The sequence below is a fragment of the Podarcis raffonei genome, chromosome 15 (genome assembly GCF_027172205.1).
Source record: "Podarcis raffonei isolate rPodRaf1 chromosome 15, rPodRaf1.pri, whole genome shotgun sequence".
Classification (NCBI taxonomy): domain Eukaryota; kingdom Metazoa; phylum Chordata; class Lepidosauria; order Squamata; family Lacertidae; genus Podarcis; species Podarcis raffonei.
The window spans coordinates 2,213,322-2,233,832 of record NC_070616.1 but is presented as its reverse complement, the minus strand read 5'-3'; the positions used below and the strand labels follow the sequence as shown (position 1 = coordinate 2,233,832).

Genomic DNA, 20,511 nt, shown 5'->3' with positions numbered 1-20,511 from the left:
CTGCATAGGAACCTCTGCACTCAAGAGCAAGTTACGGGAGCTCCATGTGTTGCATGGAAGCCTCTGCACTACCAACAGATCACTTAACAGGAACACCAGAGCACCCGTCTTTCTTGCGTTTATGCCAGCATTTTCTATCTATCCAGGAATTGGCTATGCCATCTGCATCATTGGCTTCTACATTGCCTCGTACTACAACACCATCATGGCATGGGCCTTGTACTACCTCATCTCCTCGTTCACGAGTGAGCTGCCCTGGACCAGCTGCAAAAACCCCTGGAACACCAACAACTGCACAAACTACTTCTCCAACAAGAGCACCGCCTGGACTGCCAACTCGACCTCCCCAGCAGAAGAATTTTACACGTAAGTGCATGTAAGTGGAGAGACAGCCATGCCAGAATAAGGTGGAGCAGGGTGGGTGGGGAAGGAGCTTTTGAGGAGGGACGGATGTGTTAAACTCTGTGCTTTCTTTATATGTAGGCACTGGCTCAGGTCTCCTAGTTAGCAACTGCTTTTCATGAGCATCAGTGAGAGTTAATGGTTCATTCTTTATGCTTGCAACAACCTCTGAAGCCCTCTGCAACATCAGCCTTGGTCATTCCCTAACTAGGTGCCAGAGAACACAAGGGTGCTGCAAGAGATCTGCTAGAGCTGTGAGAAACATGTCAAAACACACAAGGTTCCTAAGTGCCCAAAGCATCCATGAACAGAGGAGGGTGCATTCTGGATCTCTGGATGACTCCCTGCTCTGTTCTCACCTCCTTCCAATCCATCTCTGCTGGTGGCACGGATAATTCTGTCAAAGTTCTGCACTGAGCAAACTGCCACTCCTGATATAGAAAAGCAAAAGAATTGTCCACCCTCACAGAGAAAGCTGCCTATTGTATCTCTGCATGAGTCACTATTCTGAGTGTAGCCCCTCCCAAACAGAAAGCCTACATAGAATTGTGACTCATGCAGAAACACACAGGCCTGGTTCACATTTAACACTGTGTCATTGTTCATTTAACAAACCATGAATTAAAAACAATTTCTCCTACAGATGATCAAACTATGACTTGTTTCTCCAAAGCTTCTTCTGTTTTCCAGCTACTCTTGCCTCATTAGAATGTGAAGTGTCTGGGGTGGGGTAGCCAAAAAAGCCAAGGGTGCTATTTTTCACAAGTAGCACCAAGCCATAGTTAAAATAACTCAAGTTTTAGAAGCCAACAGTAAACCATGGCTTCAAGTCAGTTTGTTGACTGTAAACAAGCCACAGTTAAGGTACTGGGCAGGGTCTGCACACGTTTAATAAACCATGGTTTAATGTTACATGCGATCCGGGCCATAAAAAGTATGCTTCATAGTATAGTGTATAAAGGAAGCCCTTTCAGGTATAAGAATGAAGTGGCATCTCCCATTTTAATCAACGGGGGAAATGTGTGCCAGAATTGTCAGAAGTTAGGACCACCCCGCCAACTGATGTTAGCTGATTCCTCGAAATTGCTGTAATCAGGCCTGGCTCAAGATGTATGTACATTGTTTTGATTGCCAAAGAAAGGAAATCCAAACCATTTTTGATAAAAAACTAACTGAAGTAAATAACTGCCACTTTTTGAACAGCACTGGCATGAAATTGATATGAGGTAGCCAGCTCTAGGCTGTTCTTCTTTCTCCCCCGCTCGTACCCAGGAGCAAATCTTTAAATGAGAAGCCAATGTGATTCCCTCCAGACAATGTTGGGCTCCAATGCCCATCAGCCCCATCAGCAGCCAGCATGGCCAATGGTCAGGGGGATGGTGGAAGTTGCTGCCCAACAACATTGCAAGGCTACCCTGTTCCTGACTTCCCGTTTGTTTGGCTTGCCTCCAACAGTCACATTGATGGCAAGTTCCCAGTAGCAAACCCCACTCCATCCCACCCTCAGGACTCATGGACTTGAAGCAAACGTCACCCGCTTGAAATGATCCCTTCGGAAAGTCTGCATCCCAAAGGATCCCCAACACGTCTGTTTCCTTTCCATTTCAGCCGCCACATTCTCCAAGTGCACAGATCCAAGGGGCTGGATGACCTGGGAGGAATCAGCTGGCAGCTCGTCCTGTGTTTGATGCTTATCTTCACCATTGTGTACTTCAGCATCTGGAAAGGAGTCAAAACATCTGGAAAGGTGAAGAGCAAGGCCAACAGCAGGAGGAGCTACGCCAGGATTGTATCTGGTGGTCAGGGATGGAAAGGGATGCTGTATCTGAAGACCGGGGGGGGGGGAGGTTCATGTGGCCCACCAGGCTTCTCCATTCCTTAGTGCCTTAGGGGTCTTCCCAGACCACACCCCTTCATCAGGCAGCACCCTCACCAGCCCTGCCCTGTCCCCTTCTCAAGTGCTGACTTGAATGTGTTCTTGACATATGAGAATGTCTCTAGCTTGCCTGGCTAGAGACTGGGGAGATGGTATGTGCTGGTGTGTTTGTAGATACTTCTGGCTTTTGCATGGCTGGGATACGGATTACTGTACACAGTAAGTGTCCCATCTGTTTTTACCTCTGGTCTGGCCCAAACATGGCATATGGCCACTGGAAAGTTGCCCATTAAGGGAACGTGGCCCGCAAGCTGAAAAAGGTTCCCTATTTCTACCACCAAAAAGATGGAGAACACTTTCATGTTCCTGTCTTGAGAAGCAGCTGGAATGATCTGAGAGTATTCTGAAGTTACCCAAGTTGGTGGCCTCCTGTGATCTTGGCTAGCACCCAGTGAGGATGTCGCCATCCTTCCTTCTGGCTGTGTGTTAGGAAGGCCTTTTCTATACAGAAGATTTGTCAGTGTCAGGGGCGCAGACACCACAAGCCTCCCAAATATGAGGCAGCAGGCAAGGCGCCACTAGGCCAGGAAACCCCATCTGTCCCATGGGAGCAGGTCAAGAGGAAGGAAGTTCAGACTCAGGGGAGTCTGTGCCACCTCCTTGGGGTGGGAAGAGACAGGGCTTTGGCACAGGATGGGATCGTTCATGGAGCTGGCAGAAGAGACCCCCGGAACTAGGGATGGGGGGATTCTATAACATTTGCACATCTCCGAATTTTGCAAGGCAGTTCTCCAGTCAACTAAAATGTACAGAGATGCATATTCTAAGGTAAAATGTGCATATAGTTCAGTTAAACTAGCCCACAAAAGCATGTAACATTTGCTTTGCAAAAATGTATATATCTGCTAAAAATGTATACATTAGGATAAATTTGCACTAAAATGCTGGTGTTCTTATTTGCCTGGGTCTTTGGATAGGGACATTCAGGCACTGTCTATATTAAAACTTTCATTTTAATTACTGTTTTTAGATATGGTCTTGTTGGATTTGATGTTGCTAGGCACCGTGGGCATGTTTTGAGTTGCGGTGGAGAGTGGGCTATCAATTTAATAAATTAATATTGCTGCTAATTCAGAGCAAAGTTTTCATCCTTTGTGCTGGTGGTTTCCCTCGGACGAATCCTCAGTCTTGATTTCTTCTCCAAACAGGTTGTGTGGGTGACTGCCACATTCCCTTATGTCATACTCTTTGTCCTCTTAATACGGGGCGCTACCTTGCCTGGGGCCTGGAGAGGGGTGGTCTACTACCTGAAGCCCGAATGGGATAAGCTTTTTGCTACTGAGGTAAGCAGGGGGGGAGGCGGGTGCAACAAATCAGATGAATGGATCGGCTACCTTAAAGTCCTGTGGCAAATGCAGAGTAATGTACTAGATTTGAGGATGGGGGGGGGTGAACCAGGTACTCAGTCAGGCTTCTCCCAACCTAAGTAAAAATCTAGGTAATCACTGGTCAGTTGCCACTTTCTCCTTCTTGAGCAAGGTTCTTGAGTGGGTGGCTGCAGACCAGATCCAGGCACTCTTGTATCCCTGTTAATTATCAACCTTTCAGCAGCTTTCAATACCATGGTATTTCAACCATGGTATCCTTCTGGAGCAGCTGTCCGAGTCAGGCGGTGGGTGGCACCACTTCGCAGTGGTTCTGATTCTATTTGGTTGTTTCCAGAGGGTAATGCTTGGGGAGTGCTCTTTGGCTTTGTGTAAGTTCCAAGGTTTACCGAAGCCTGCTCTGCAGCTACTTGGAGCAAGACAGGTATTATGCTTGCTCCTGCTCTATGGTATAGTGTTCCTGTCGAGATACAACACCCACCCACTATCTGTATTTTCTGGAAACAGCTGGAAAACAGGATAAATGGAACTTGCAGAAGAAGCTTTTCTGCAGACTGTCTGCTGAGTGTATAAGGGATCAGACAGTCTCTCAAGTATCCTGTTCCTGAGCTGTATAGGGACTTATGTTAGTAGCAAATTGACAGCCAGTGCAAATCCCTCAAGCAGGATGTGTTATATGCTGGCAGTAGGTTGCCCCCACAAGCCATCAGGCATTGCATTCTGTATAGCAGATGCAAATGTCATTTCCCCCTGAATAGTTATGAAAGACTCAGATGAGGTTGGGGGAGATTTTGGCCCTCTAAGTAATAAATACAGCTACTATTGAGATTACAGGTTCTAATATTCACCAGCCAGCGGGCTCCCGTTTGATAGGAGAGAGTTCAATGAAGAGGAAATGAAGACACATCGTTCTCTGATAAAGCCACATCTCCAATAAGGCCCCGTTGCCTCCCCTAAAAGTAATAAAGGGTGTTAGTATTGTATTGGATGTTTCTGAAGCGATGAGCGAGGCCAGATTGCGATCTCTGTGCTGTTGATATATGGCCACAAAGCTTTCATGTGGTGGCTCCTGGGGCAGGAAAGATCTACAGAGTCGGGCAGTGCTCAGCTTTGAGTCTGGAGAATAAAAAGGAACTGGTTTGTTCTGGAGAAAACAGGAGATAAGAAGGCTAGTCAGGAAACGGATCTTGGGGTGATGGGAGAAGGACAGCTCAGAGATGTCAACCCAGTGTGTGGCAGCTGAGTATAGCAAATTCCATCCTAAGTGCTATCAAGAAAGAACTGAAAATAAGTTTGCCAGTGGTGTAATGCACTTGAATAAATCTATGGGGTGGGTGAACTTGAAATATAGTGTATAGTTGTGGTCATCTCATCTCAAAAAGGATATTGAAAGAACTAGGAAAAAGTCACAGCTCAGTGGTAGAGTATCTGCTTTGAGTGCAAAGGGTCCCATATTCAATCCTCAGCATCTCCAGGTAGGACTGAAAATGTTGAAAACACTAGAGTGCAACTTCATCTGCTATGGACCACTGGCCTGGCTCAGTACAAATGTGCAGAAAATAGCCACAAGATTATCATGGATCCAGAGCATTTTCTCTATAAAGGAAGGCTATAGGGTTTTGGATTTTTTTTAACCAGAAAAGAAAAAAAGGTAATTAAGGAGAGAATTGATGGAGGTTTGTAATACTATAGCATGATGCAGAGAAATTGGATAGAGAGGCAACTAGGAGTCACTCAATGAAATTGAGTGGCAGGAGAATCAAGACAGGCCAACCCTCTCCCCCAATGTAACTTCACATACTGCATTATTAAGCTATGGAACTAACTGTCACAAAATGCAGTGATGGCCAGTAGCTTAGATGGCCAGCTGTGGGGGAGGACCTTAGTGGATCTACTGTGGGGAACCCATGGAGTGGCAGGCCACTGCGACTGGTATTGCCCTGCTAGGTCTTCAACTCCACTGCGTCTGCTACAAAGCAGTCGTCCCTGCCTGTATCTAACTGATAGCTTCCTCAGTTCCAGCAAGAGTCGCTATAGTAAACTCTTAACCCAAAACTCTTTGAAGCACAGGGCTCAAAACACAAACTGGAAGCTGAAAGCGCTCACTCCTTCCATGGCTTCCCAGAACAACTCTGCTTTTACCGATACCCTTTTTAGTGAGCTGTGTTCTTTTCTTTTTAGGTGTGGATTGATGCAGCTGCTCAGATCTTCTTCTCTCTCGGCCCAGGATTTGGGGTCCTCCTAGCCTTTGCAAGCTACAACAAGTTCCATAACAACTGCTACCAGTGAGTTTTCTCAAGGAGGAAGATTACTGGGAAGAGGGGGGGGACGATGACTCAACTTGCCATTGTGGAAGACTCTAATAAACATATTGATGGTTTGCACATAGTTGTAATTATTTACACTCCAAATCAGACCAGCTGGAGGGTACAAGGAGAATTTGTGTATAATAATAATAATAATAATAATAATAATAATAATAATAATAATAATAATAATAATTTATTATTTATACCCCGCCCATCTGGCTGGGCCTCCCCAGCCACTCTGGGCGGCTTCCATAAAACCCAAAAATACAGTAAAATATCACACATTAAAAACTTCCCTGAACAGGGCTGCCTTAAGATGTCTTCTGAATGTCAGGTAGTTGTTTATCGCTTTGACATCTGCTGGAAGGGCGTTCCACAGGGCGGGTGCCACTACCGAGAAGGCCCTCTGCCTGGTTCCCTGTAGCTTTGCTTCTCACAATGAGGGAACCGCCAGAAGGCCCTCGGCGCTGGACCTCAGCGTCCGGGCAGAATGATGGGGGTGGAGACGCTCCTTCAGGTATACTGGACCGAGGCCGTTTAGGGCTTTCAAGGTCAGCACCAACACTTTGAATTGTGCTCGGAAACGTACTGGGAGCCAATGTAGGTCTTTCAAGACCGGTGTTATATGGTCTCGGCGGCCGCCCCCAGTCACCAGTCTAGCTGCCGCATTCTGGATTAGTTGTAGTTTCTGAGTCACCTTCAAAGGTAGCCCCACGTAGAGTGCATTGCAGTAGTCCAAGCGGGAGATAACCAGAGCATGTATGGGGTATGTGTGTATGTTGTATCACAAGCATGTCCTGATTCTCAGAGGCATGCACGTTTCCATTACAGGGACGCTCTAGTCACCAGCACTGTGAACTGCCTGACCAGTTTTGTGTCCGGGTTCGTCATCTTCACCGTGCTGGGCTACATGGCCGAGATGAGGAACCAAGAGGTGGCAGACGTGGCCCGAGATACAGGTAAGCAACCAAGGATGGGCAAATGTGGCCAATCTCAGCTTCACATTTTCCCAGTCTTATGTTCCGTTTGCCCCATTTCTTCAGCAGTTTGCAGTATGGTTGGGGTCGTTGTTTTTTAATTGCACCTGAAAATGTAAGTTTGTTTGCAATTTTCTGTAATACGTCTATGTAAACAATCTCCCCAAACTGATGTATTTTTACAAGTAATTTTTGTATGTCATTTCTACGAAAGCAAGATTTCTTCCTCTAACATATACTTTCTTTGGTGAACATTTTTTTGTCTGGAGAACTGCACTGCAAAATTTGGAGAAGTGTGAATTCGAAAGATAGCTACTTTTCAGTTTGACATACTGGTCTGGGAAGTGCAATGCAGACAAAGAATTCTTCCCAATCCTTTCCTTTTATACTCTCACTACCTTTCCTGTGATGGTGGGAAGGCTGCAGCCCACTGGGGCGCAGAAAGTCCCAGGTTCAATCTGCAATGGTATCTCCAGGCAGGGCTGGGAAAGATTCCCTGCCTAAAACCTTGCAGAGCCACTACCAGTCAGTGTAGACAATACTGAGCAAGATGAACCAATGGTCTGGCTCAGTATGTTCCTTTATTCTGATGCAAGCTGTCCTGCAGAGGATCTTTTGCATCCTAAGAAACTCTGCACAGCCCCTTTTAAAACAAGAGAACACCAGGCACCACTGTGTCTCAATAGCCAGTTGAGGAAGGGCTGGAACCAGTGAGCAAGGTTCCATCCCTAGCATCTCCAGTCCCCTTCTGAAGAAGTACGGTAATGTTAGATGCAAGTGATGGGGGAAGACCCTTTTCTCCCTGAGCCCCTACTAGTCATAGTAGTGGGCTAGGCATCTAATAGTCTGATCTGGCATAAGGTGGCTAGCTTCCTGAGTTCCCATGAAACATGTTTCAGTGAGCAACTGGGTTCATTATTAGGCAACTGGGTTCAATGGCCTCATTGAAGAATTCCTCAAACACTTCCTTGGCTGACTAATTTTGACACGGTGTCTAGCCACACATGCAGGATGCTGGCAAACTTGACTTGAAGGCATAAGACGACACATTCCTAAAGCAGCTCAGCATGTTTAGTCAAGACCTACTTAATTCTCAAATTACAATGTTTGGCTTTGCATGAAAAAATGTTCCGGGTTCAATTCCTAGCAACTCCAGGTAGGGCTAACAGCCTCAGTTTTGCCTAAAATTCTTCTCCAAAGGGAACATCTCCAGATGTTGCAGGACTCCTGATTCCCATTAGCCCCAGCCAGCATGGCCAATGGTCAGGGATGGTGGTAGTAATAATTCAGCAGCTTCTGGAAGGCAAATCAGAATCACAGAAGAGCTGAAAGGGACCCTTAGAGTCATCTAGTCCAACCCCCTGCAGTGCAGGAATCACAGCTAAAGAATCCCTGACAGATGGTTATCCAACCTCTGTTTAAAACCCCCAATGAAAGAGTGTCCACCACCTTCAGAGAAGCCCATTCCACTGTTGTTCAGCTCTTACCACCAGAAAGTTATTCTAAATGTTTAGTTGGAATTTGAATCCATTGGTTCAGGTCCTACCCTCTGGAGCAGCAGGAAACAAGCTTGAAACAGTTATCATATCACCTCTAGGTCTTCTCTTCTCCAAACTAAACAGATCAAACTTCCTCAACCGTTCCTCATAAGGCTTGGTATCCAGACCCTTTGTCATCCTGGTTTCTTTCCTCTGCACATGTTCCAGCTTGTCAATATCCTGTGTTACTCAAGTCAGGGAACGCCAGCATAGGTGTTACTGAGCTAGATGGACCAGTGGGGTCTGACTTGGCATATCAGTCAGCTTCCAATGAGGTAGGGAACTCTCCTTGGTTGGAAGTCATGGAGACCAAGCTGGAAAATCCTCTGTTTGGAATGCGAGGTCAGAGAGACTGGAACATAGGGATTGCCTTGCTGTTTCAGAATAAAGTCTGGAGTGCTATTTCTAGTTTGTTTGGCCTGGCTTCAAATCATGAAGGTTCCATTTAGTGATTATGGGTAGCATCCTCCTTGAAAAATATACAGATCTCTGGTGCCTGCCGTTGACAAGGCATGGGATACTCTCAGATCTATAAACTTTTGCCCTTCAGAGCTCTGCCAACTGGCTGCTTGAAAGGGATGTTTGAGACTGGATGAAGGATTGAAGGCCCTCAAGATGAAACGCAATACAATTCATCAAGCCAGGGGACAAAGCCGCTCCCTTCCATCCTGCTAGAGCCTGATGCCACACTGAGATAGTGCTGCACAGGATTCCCAGCTCACTTGCTGCAGCAAGCTCCTTACAGGCACCCACAGGGTCAAGAGCATTGCCCAGAGCCAATCAGCTTGGCTCTGGACAATGCTTTTGCTGGCAGAAGTATAGCCACTGGCCATGATCACACATGCCTTAGTTACATAAAGGTTGGATCACTGTAACATGCTCTAAGTGGGGCTCCCTTTGAAGTGTTTGGAAACTTCTGCTGGTCCAAACTGCGTCAGCTGGAGTCCCAACCAGAGCCAGATTATATTTTATCACATTTTTATTGTTTATTGTATTTTGATAATGTAAGCTGTCCTGGGGAATTGTTTAAGGGTGGGGTATATAGCCGCCTAAAATAAACAAAAATAGTAAAAGTTTGGGGAGGATGCAGCTCTATGGCTGGTGCCAGCTGATTTGGCTCCTGGACAGCATCTGAGCTGCAGTTAGCTTTAAAGTCTGAAATGGGCTAGGCCCAAACCGTAATGTGAAGCACTGTCTCCTTCCACACCAACCTGTCTGGCCACTCATGGGTAGTAAACATGGTGCCCTCTAGAATAGATGCTGCAGGGCCACTGGGCTTCCCATTTAGGGCATCTGGTTGGCCACCATGAGAACAGTGGGGAACTGGCATAGCTCAGCAGTAGCACATTTGCCTTACATGCAGAAGCTCCAGGTTCAACTCCCAATGGTATCTTCACATAGGGCTGGGAAAAGCTCCTTGTCTGAAACCATGGAGAGCTTGGACAATACTGACCTAGATAGAGTAAAAGGTCAGTATTGGTATAAGACAGCCTCTTATGTTCCTAACAGGATACTGGCCTAGACAAGCCACTGGCCTAATCCAGCAGGCTCTTCCTATGTAGTACTCCAACTCCCATCCAGAAGACACCACATTAGAGACCCTTGACTGGTGACCTTTGGAGGAGGCGGCTCTTTATGCCTGCCACCATTAGAGTTGCAGCTGGTGGGAATATAGGAGAGTATGACGTCAGGCCTGTGGAACTCCCTGTCACAGGAGATCAGATTGGCTCCTTCCTAATGTGTTTGACGTGCCAGATTAAAGCATGGTGGCGAGAAGATACCGTCACAGCTGAACTGGCTCTGAAAGGGGTGGCTGATTATTTATGCTGCTGATTATCAGCTGTTCTGATTTGTTTTTCTCTTATCTGGTATATGGCTTTTGTGTTAACTTATATTGACATTAGCCACTGTGTTACAAGCTGGGGGGGGGGGGGATAAACTCTGGAGGAAGCAGAATAAGTCATGGACTGTTATCTCATTGACTGACAGGACCCAGCCTCCTCTTCATCACCTATGCAGAGGCCATCGCAAACATGCCTGCCTCCACCTTCTTTGCCATTATATTCTTCCTTATGTTGATCACCCTGGGACTGGACAGCACAGTGAGTAATGGAGCAGTAGAAGGAAAGGTTCTGTGTGTGTTATTGCAGACTTAGTCCACACTTAGCCAAACCAAATCTGAAGAATGGAAATATTATCTTTTTGGATAACCTCAGTTGGCGTTCGTGCTGGAATGCTGACACTTGACCAGCTAGTAAGAAAACAATGTTTTCCCCACTTCCTCTGGGGCGGAATCTAGAGCCGCTTTCCTGAACTTGGTGTCCTCAGTCAGTGAAGCCATTTTGGACTAAGTCCCATTAGCCCCAACCAACAAGTTGTGTTGCCAGGGTCTTACTTGGAGTACTAGCTGGGTCTGGTGGGAGTTTCCCCAAACATCTGGAGAGCATCAGGCTAGGGATGACTGGTCAACACCAAGGAGAGGAGGCAGGCAAAATCAGGTCGTAGCCTCTGGGGTATGGGCAGAATGTGAATTGCCTGGTCTGGCCCTTAGCATCAGGCTGTGGGGTTATTCCATTAGCCTGAAAACAGGTTCAGTTCACCAAGCACAAACACAGAATTGTTTGGATCCCTTTGCAAGCTCTAAGAGTTCTGGGGAAGAAGGCAGCTGCCTTTCCTTCATTGACTCCTCTGTGTGCTTTTCCCAGTTTGCAGGCCTAGAAGGGGTGATCACTGCCGTCCTGGATGAATTCCCACACATCTGGAGCAAGCGCCGGGAGCTGTTTGTGCTGGGTTTCATTGTGACCTGCTTCTTGGGTGCCATGCCGACGCTGACCTTTGTGAGTAGCTCATCTTTCCATGGCCAGTCAAGCCATTCGGTAGGGTGAAGTGTGTATGTGCGTCTGGTGTGCAATTTGGATTCCAGACTTCCCTTTAATGCCACAGAGGATGCTGGAGTGTAGCTCTTGGACTTCAAACAATCAGACACAATCCAAGATTGGTGCTGTTCTCTACAACCCTGCAAATGATTTCCTTGTTAGATTTCTACCATGCCTTTCCACAGGTTCTGAATGATCAGATTCCAAATGCTTTCCCATGCAGCCTTGATCAGGGCTGTTTTAAAAACTGAATGTGTTGTTTCAAAACACTGCAAATCAGCCAGAGCTGCGTTAAGTGGCAATAATGTCTGAGACATTTGGGGGTGGGGAGTGTTGAAAAGCCCTCCCAGTGCTACATAACCCAGTTTCCCAAACGGTTTGGGGTGTCTCAAATTGCATGTTGTGGCGCTATGATGTCAACAGATTGGATGAGATGCCAAGTTGAACTAGAGATAGTGAAGACTCTGACAAGGGAGGTGTTACGACCAAGCATAGATGGATCGTTTCATGAGAAACCTGTATCACACACAGTTTTATCAGATATTGCTCCTTGATTTGGAATGCAAAACAGGAGTCCCAGTTCCTGCTGGAGGCACAATTCCCTTCCCCTTTTGGGAAAGTCTGACTCCCAAGGGGGAAAAGAACAGGAACACAAGGGTCTGCCCTCAGCTTTACTGTCAGTCATTGCCCCTTCAACGTTCTCACCAGGGAAGAAACAAAGAGGCATCGATCCCCTACTGGATTGATCACACATTCCACTCAGCCTTTTCTTATCTGCATGGTTGCTGTATTGTGTGAGGCAAAGGAAGGGAAGTTGGAGAAACTGGGTCATTTACACTGTTCAGGATTAGTCAGGTTGCACAGGTACTGAAGGGAGCATCAGATTAAAGTACATTACAGGCTTCTGCTCCCTCTCCAATGAGCTAATGAGCTCTGTACAAGTTTTGCCTTCTGGGAACTAGAAACAAACCTGTTGTTTCCCATGATCTTTCTTTCTCTTGCTCTAGGGTGGTGCGTATGTCGTAAAGCTGCTTGAAGAATATGCCACGGGCCCAGCTGTGATAGCCGTGGTGTTCCTGGAATCCATTGCAGTGGCTTGGTTTTACGGTGAGGATAGCTGCATGCCGGTACACTTGCTGATGAGACTCCTGTGCTCATGCAAATGTGTATTTGAGAGGGCATCCATCAGAGTTACACTTAATCACTTTTGAATGAGCATAAGAACATAAAAAGAGCCAGCTGGATCAGGCCAAAGGCTCTTCTAGTCATGACTCCTGTTTTCACCATGGCCATCCAGATGCCCTCAATGAGGACCTGAGCACAGTAGCAAAGCTTTACTCTCCCGTAGTTTCCAGCAACTGTTATTTGCTGCCCACAACCGTGGAGACAGAGCACAGCCATCGTGGCTAGTAGTTATTCTTAGCCTCATAGTGACTGGAGTATAATGCAGGTTCCTTATTGCTTTGAAAGTAAGACAGGGTTTAGAAAGAGAAGACACATACATTTCACTGCTTTACTCCTCAAAAGGCAGCCAGTGGGGCATCTGGGCCTTGCTAGATCCATACACCAGGCCCATTGTGGTTGCCTCCAGACTGTCAGTATTTTGCAGGAGGGACTCAAGCGCATACCAGCAATTTAGGTTTGTGTAATTCACAGAATCGTGGAATCACAGAACTGATTCTATTCCATTATAGAATTGTAGAGCTGGAAGGAATCCTGAGGGTCCTCTTGTCCAACCCCCAGCAATGCAGGAATCTCAACTAAAGCATCCATGACAGATGGCCATCCTACCTTTCCTTAAAAACCTCCAAGGAAGGAAGGCCCTGAACCTCCTGAGGGAGTCTGTTCCACTGCTGAACAGCTCTTACTGTCAGAAAGCTCTTCCTGATTTTAGCCAGAATCTTCTTTCTTGTAACTTAAAGCCATTGGTCTTAATCCTAGCCTCTAGAGCAGGAAAAAACAAGCTTGCTCCATCTTCCATGTGACAGATATTTGAAGTGCTATATATGCCTTCCTCTCCACAACAGGAGGAGAAATGACATCACACAGCGCCTCTCTACCTATTGTATTTCTATGGTCTGAGTATTTGCCTATCAGCAATACAGCTCTGGGGACTTAGGCCCTTCTCATGCTAACTGGCAAGAATATGCATTTGTTAGGTTTGGCTGCTAATCTCTCACACTTATGACCATGTACATATGAGTGATGAACCACAGCTTACGTTAGTGTGGATGCACATGAGCTCTGACGTTTCACAGAACTCTTAGGACTAATGGCAGCAGGGTGCTGTGTAGCTTGACAGCCTGCATACTACTGTGTGAAAATCTAAGCTGGCGCAATCAAAGCAATCACACTTTACTTTTTTATTCTGCTGAACCTAGTTCATAGGAACACGTGAGTAACATGGGCCTCACCCTATGCTATTTTTGCAGGTGTCAGCCAGTTCTGCAGTGACGTGAAAGAGATGCTTGGATTCAGCCCTGGGTGGTTCTGGAGAATCTCCTGGGTAGCCATCAGCCCAATTTTCCTCCTGGTGAGTCCGTCTGTCCAGCCCAACATGTAATAAGAAGTTTCTCCACAGTGTGTTTGCATCATAAAAGTAAAATATTAAACACACACAGAGACCCCTCTCCTGCACAACAGCTTCTATGAACATAGCCTTACACTGAGTCACACCACTGGGCCCATCTAGTTCAGTACTGCCTACACGGTCTGGCAGTGGCCTTCCAGGGTTTAAGACAGAGGAAATTCCCAGCCCTACCAAGAGATGCTACTGGGGATTGAACCTGGAACCTTTTGCATGCAAAGCAGATGCTCTACCACAGACTTTATGGAACTTCTCTCTGACCCCACCACTGACTTGGCAAAGTAACTGCCTCTGGCACAGGTTTGCTATATGATATCTGTTCCTTCACTTTTTTGGGCAGAGCCTGCTCAAGACACGTTGCTACTTAAAGCAGCAAATGGCACCTATGCCCCTCCACTGCCCACTTCCAAGTCAAGGTGCATGGTACCCAAAGCCAGGCAAGTTATTTTGGCACCTGAAGCATTACTATCTACAAGTGCCTTTTCCTGTCCTTGGCAGTAAAAATACCACAGTAAGTGAGATAGCTCATAGGATAGCTCAGTCGATTGAGCAATAGACTCTTCATCTCAGGGTCATCAGTTTGTGCCCCATATTGCGTAAAAATATTCCTGCACCGCAGGGGGTTGGACTAGATGACCATTGTGGTCCCTTCTAACTCAACAGCTCAATAATTCTATGATTCAATTTATTGCCTGTTCATAGCTCAAAATTAGCTGCCCAAGGCATCCACCTCCTTCTATCTAATGGTGGGGCTGGCCCTACGGGACCGCCTCTCCTGGTATGCCCCATGGAGTACCTTAAGGTCCATATACAGCAACACCCTAGAGGTCCTGGGCCCTAAGGAAGTTAGATTAGCTTCAACCAGAGACAGGGCCTTCTCAACACTGGCTCCAGCCTGGTGGAACGCTCTGTCTCATGAGACCAGGGCCCTGCGGGATCTGATTTCTTTCTGCAGGGCCTGTAAGACAGAGTTGTTCCACCTGGCCTTTGGCTTAGAATGAGTTTGATTCCCTACCCCTCTTTCTTTTTCCTTTCTCCTCCTATGAAGAGACTGCATCCTAATGTTTTAATGTTGTATCTTAATCTTTTAAATTGTATTTTAATCAACTTGCTTTTATTATTGGTTGTTAGCCACCCTGAGCCTGGTCTTGGCTGGGGAGGGTGGGGTACAAATTATTATTATTATGCGTAGTAGTTGTGTCCTGTTCCCTATTGTTCTCTGAACTATTGCTCTTTCAGGTCATTACACTAGTTTCAGGAAATTAAGGTAAAGGTAAAGGTACCCCTGCCCGTACGGGCCAGTCTTGACAGACTCTGGGGTTGTGCGCCCATCTCACTTAAGAGGCCAGGGGCCAGCGCTGTCCGGAGACACTTCCGGGTCACGTGGCCAGCGTGACAAAGCTGCATCTGGCGAGCCAGCGCAGCACACGGAAACGCCGTTTACCTTCCCGCCAGTAAGCGGTCCCTATTTATCTACTTGCACCCGGGGGTGCTTTCGAACTGCTAGGTTGGCAGGCGCTGGGACCGAGCAGCGGGAGCGCACCCCGCCGCGGGGATTCGAACTGCCGACCTTTCGATCGGCAAGCCCTAGGCGCTGAGGCTTTTACCCACAGCGCCACCCGCGTACATACCGTACATTAAAGCACTAATTGTGCAATTGTTTTAAGTAGGTTTTTTTTTAAGAGAGAGAACTAATTTCTCTGAACAAATGCATTTTTAAAAATCTAATACAAAGTGGGAATGAGGGTGAGTTGGAGGAGCATAAAAATTAACTCACACCTTCAGGAGACATCTAGATAAAGTTCAACAAAAGTAGATGGCATCCTTTGCAAAAAATTAAGATTAAAATTAAAGGGCGAAAGTAGGAGCCCCTGCCCCTGCTTTGGCAGAGCTATTTCTGGCACTCTTAAATGAAGGCTTAATCCCATTCCTAAATTAACTCTGCCAGCCTTTTCAGTGAAGTCAGCACTCAACATCTGGCAAGAAAGGAGAGGTTTAGCGGCAAAAATTGATGGCAAAAAGTGGCTAAGAAATCCTTGTGTTGTTGTAAGCCACTTCAGATGGGCATTATCCAGAAAAGAGGCATATAAATATTTCAAAATAAAATAATGCAGGGAGGCCAGCCTGATCTATACCTATTCTCCTAACCCTTGAAAAAAAACAGAATGCTGGGAACAGTGGTAAAAATGGTCACATTTGCATGCCTCTTGCGTCTTCCAGTGGGGCTTGTGCCCCTGCAGTCAGATCACAGTAGAATTGGAAGGGCCCCCGAGGGTCATCTAGTTCAACCCCCTACAATGCAGGAATCTCAACATGTAGTCCCCCATCCAATCTGAAACCATAGCGGACCCTGCTTAGCTTTACAACTGTGCTAGCAGTTTTATTGCTGAGACCCATGGGTGACTTCTCAATGGAACTCCCAATCTGCTATCTCATGGTAGAGATGCCTCCCTCTGCCAGAGCCCCATTTCCTGTGCGTTAAATGTTTGGCTTTTCTCCAGTTTATCATTTGCAGCTTCATGTCGAGTCCTCCTGAACTCCGCCTCTTCGACTATACTTATCCTTACTGGACTGTGGTGTTGGGCTACTGTATTGGGACCTCGTCCTTCATTTGCATTCCCACCTACATAGTCTATCGGTTGGCAACCACACCAGGGACACTTAAAGAGGTAGGTGACCGTAAGAAGAGCCTGACTTCTGGATCGGACCAATGGTGCATCTAGTCCAGTATCCACTCCTCCATAGCTAAGGCTAAGTCCTTGGGGTGAACCCTCTATATCAGAGCTTTCCAAACTTTTCATGTTGGGGACACACTTTTCAGACATGTATCAATTCGCGACACAGTACAGTGGTACCGCGGGTTACAGACGTTTCAGGTTACAGACTCCGCTAACCCAGAAATAGTACCTCGGGTTAAGAACTTTACTTCAGGATGAGAACAGAAATCGTGCTCCGGCGGCGCGGCGGCAGCCGGAGGCCCCATTAGCTAAAGTGGTGCTTCGGGTTAAGAACAGTTTCAGGTTAAGTACAGACCTCCGAAACGAATTAAGTACTTAACCCGAGGTACCAATGTAATTCATTTTTACTAGCAAACCCAGGAGGAGCACATGGAACATTTGTGCTACGCACTGCAGCCAGCACACTAATGTGTCGCGACACACAGTTTGGAAAGCTCTGCTCTAGATCCAACTCTATATCTCAGTCTTCACCAACCTGCTGCCCCCCAGATGTTGTTGCTCCTATGAGACCCAGCCAAGATGGCTGGTGGTCAGGGATGATGGGAACTGCAGTCCAACAACAGGTGGAGGGTACCAAGTCAATGAAGGCTCCTCTACAACGTCCTCATCTTTTCTTTTGAAAAACTGTGTCTTTACAGTTAGTGAGTTTTAAAGATAAGCGATGTAGACCGGGGCACATTGTCCGTGCTTGATTATAAACTGAAAGGGGGTGGGGTTTCCTCCAGTGGAAACTTATAGGACTGCACTGAGCAATGTGCCCCTGCCTGTGGATTGAGTTGAAGGAGTAACCCTTCTCAGCACAGCCGGCATCGAAGAAACATTCATGGCAAGCTCAGTGCTTCGTCTGGGCATTTTCCGACATCATCTTTTAGTTCTTGCCCTGCCTGGTGGGATATTCTAGCATCACCTGTTATGACTCTGAACATCTATCATATGGCAAGCACAGGAATTGTATCCTATGAGAATCATACTCAAGAACAGACTCCTTGAAATTAATGGGCATGACTAACCTTGGTCCATTATTTTCAATGTGTCAACTCTGAGAAGAAAACTTAGTTGTGCGTAAAACAGCCAAAACAGAAAAAAATATGGTTGATCTTGGATACATGGGCCAATATAGAAAAAGTCTGGCTCACGGCATCAGTCACCTGGAGCTATTTGCTCTGTAAATTCCTGTTCTTGTGCCCTTAGTGGTGGCTGGTGCCCACTGGGACTGGAAGGCAGGGAGCCCAGCAGTAGGTGCAGCCAGAGCCAATTGCAGGCAGAGGCAACTAACTCTTACTTTGTCGCCCTCCTCCCTGAGTTCTACGAGGGGCAATACTGAGACTGAGGAGGATGAGGAAGCTGTCAGGCAGCTCCATCCCCTGGACTGGTTTTAAGAAGGCTGGCTGAGAACAGACCGAGGTTGGTGGGGCAGTGCCCGATTTCCCCAAGGGGACCAGCCTCAGCCGGTGGCACCCTTTGCTCCTTGGATATGCTCTTGTCTCCCCTGAAACCAGTTTCCTGCTATCTCCCTAACATTCTGTCTCTTTTCTCCTTCCTCCACAGCGTATTCTAAAAAGCATTACTCCAGAAACAGCCACAGAGATTCCCTTTGGTGACATCTGTATGAATGCTGCCTAAACAGCTGTTAGTGGGAGGTGTGGGGGGGGGGAGGGGGCTTCATTAGCTCCTTGACTCTCTTGTTGCTTTGAAGCTCCTTCCCAAAGAACTGAATTTCCACTGAGAAGTGTGTTTGTGACAAGAGGCAGAAGTGTGGTGACAAAAGATTAAGGCCGCCGATTGTCTGAAACTAAAGACTGGCTGCACTCCTTAGCACCAGGCTCTCCTCTGAGTTTCGATTCACTGCACTGGTTTTTTTGTTTTGGAAACATGAGGATGCGCTCAAGTGTGAATGAGTATCCGTTACTCCATCCACGGTGGGTGGGGCAAGGGGCCATCTGAATGCATGCATGGTTTACTCAAGCCTCTTGTCAGGACAACTGTCGCGATTTAGGATTATATTTAGAACTCATCTGTCTGTGCCAACACACCTGTTATCACTCTCAATGTGATCCTCTGTAATAGAACCTGTTGTATATGCTTCTAGGGACCTCACTGTTTTCAACCTAGCTGAAGAAATATGGGAACTCACCCAGCCCAACCCAATGCATTTTACAAAATTAATATGCAGACAAAGTTTCATGGTTTGAATGGGGCCTCTGTTCAACACCTGGAAGAGAGACATTACTGAACCCCCCTGTGCAAGTGTTGAGCTTGTATAGAACTGCGGGTCTTCTGGAGTTCTGCTAGACTTGCTGCAGAAGGAAGGAAGGAAAGTGTATCTACCTGTAAAGATTTTTTTTGGGGGGGACCCCACTAGTTATCTCCAAAAAATAGCCTATCAGAAGAGAAAGAAAGACCCTTTTATCTAATAAGCTATCTATATGTAGGGAATTATGTGCTTTAGATAAATGGAAGAGCATTCAGACATGAAACCTACACCGAAGTGGTACAGGCCTGCAACAACTGCACCACATGACTCTGCTAATTCTGTACCTGGTCCTAAGAAGGGGCTCAATCTCAGCTGAGGTGGTGAAACCATCCAGTGCTGGCTGTGGGGTGGAGTGGTCTGCTCACTGCCACCTGCTGCAAGACATTTCAGAAGACTGTTAAATCGTCACCTTGCCACACTACATTGGTGTTCAAATATATGCTGGGGTTCACCACCTGCATTGCTCCCCCAGCTGTTCACCCAGCCACCACTCCAGGTGCAAGTGTACAGGAATGCATTTTTGCCACCATACAGGTATATCTTTTTACCTATAGCGCTATGTGCTTGTTATAGCAGTCTAATGCATTCAGGGAGCAAATATTCCCATAGCCTAGTGTAGCCACACATAGAGGACTACTTCTTAAGAAGTGTCCTACCTGGGTTTTTTTTTGTTTTTTATGGAGTGGGCACAGAGCTGTTCATTATATGCAACCACTCTATAGGAGCTGTGCTCCACTGCAGCTCTGCATCAGGAGACATGGAAGGCAGTGACAAGTGAGGCTCTCACTTTTGAAAGCCTCTTTTATGAGCGCTGAACTCCAAACTTAGAAAGCTGGCAGAGGCACTAAACTTGTATGTTTACTGCTGTTGCAAAAACAACAGGTGTAACTAGCTGGAAGACTGAGCTACACTAAACACACACGGTGCCGAGATTACAATTTATTAGGCCTTTTGACAGATGCTGCTGTTCTGAACACACCTACCCACGGAGTCATTAATTGTTCCAAAGAAAACAGTATTAAATCAATTTCTGGTACATGGAAGTAACCCACCAAGTGTTTCTGCTGCACAGGCCACATTAAAACAAGTGGGACCTGCGCTAGAGGTTGGCTTGGGCGCTTATTTAGGCAACTGTGTGAATTGGGACCATGTTTACCTTTTTGTATGGAGAAATTAAAACTGGAGTTTTATTTTACAAAACTAAAGCATTCCTCTCTTAACTTGTATATAAATGCGCCTGTATTAATTTATGCTGCTGCTGCTTTGGTTATATTGAATGTCCCAAGCTGGATTGTATGTCATCAGTATGTGCCTTGCGATGTAAACTGTTACTGTAATAAATTTAATATCATAATAAAATGACAGTTGTATCACCCCTCTGTCTGGTAGGAATCAATTTATTAAAATTAAAATATTTCTGGCAGGAAAACATCTTCATCAAAATGAGTGAGTTGATGTAGATCAGAAATAGGGAACTTGTGGCCCTTCATGTGTTGCTGGACTACAATCACTATCATCTCTATCCTTTGTCCTTGCTGGCATGGGCTGATGGGAATCGAGTCCAACAGT

At 46.5% G+C, this 20,511-nt stretch overlaps 1 protein-coding gene across 6 annotated transcripts in view; it reads left to right on the top strand.

Moving 5' to 3' along the window:
- Positions 1-20,317, top strand: part of SLC6A4 (solute carrier family 6 member 4) — a 36,353-nt gene extending 16,036 nt beyond the window's left edge. For all 6 annotated transcript variants that reach the window (XM_053366545.1, XM_053366547.1, XM_053366549.1 and 3 more), the window contains 11 exons: positions 147-366; positions 2,011-2,149; positions 3,487-3,621; positions 5,845-5,948; positions 6,804-6,931; positions 10,477-10,589; positions 11,193-11,324; positions 12,371-12,470; positions 13,796-13,896; positions 16,452-16,619; positions 18,237-20,317. In XM_053366545.1, coding sequence (XP_053222520.1) covers positions 147-366; positions 2,011-2,149; positions 3,487-3,621; positions 5,845-5,948; positions 6,804-6,931; positions 10,477-10,589; positions 11,193-11,324; positions 12,371-12,470; positions 13,796-13,896; positions 16,452-16,619; positions 18,237-18,311 — 1,415 coding nt within the window. In that variant the 3' untranslated portion in view covers positions 18,312-20,317. The remainder of the gene's footprint in view (positions 1-146; positions 367-2,010; positions 2,150-3,486; positions 3,622-5,844; positions 5,949-6,803; positions 6,932-10,476; positions 10,590-11,192; positions 11,325-12,370; positions 12,471-13,795; positions 13,897-16,451; positions 16,620-18,236) is intronic.
- Positions 20,318-20,511: the final 194 nt, after the last annotated feature.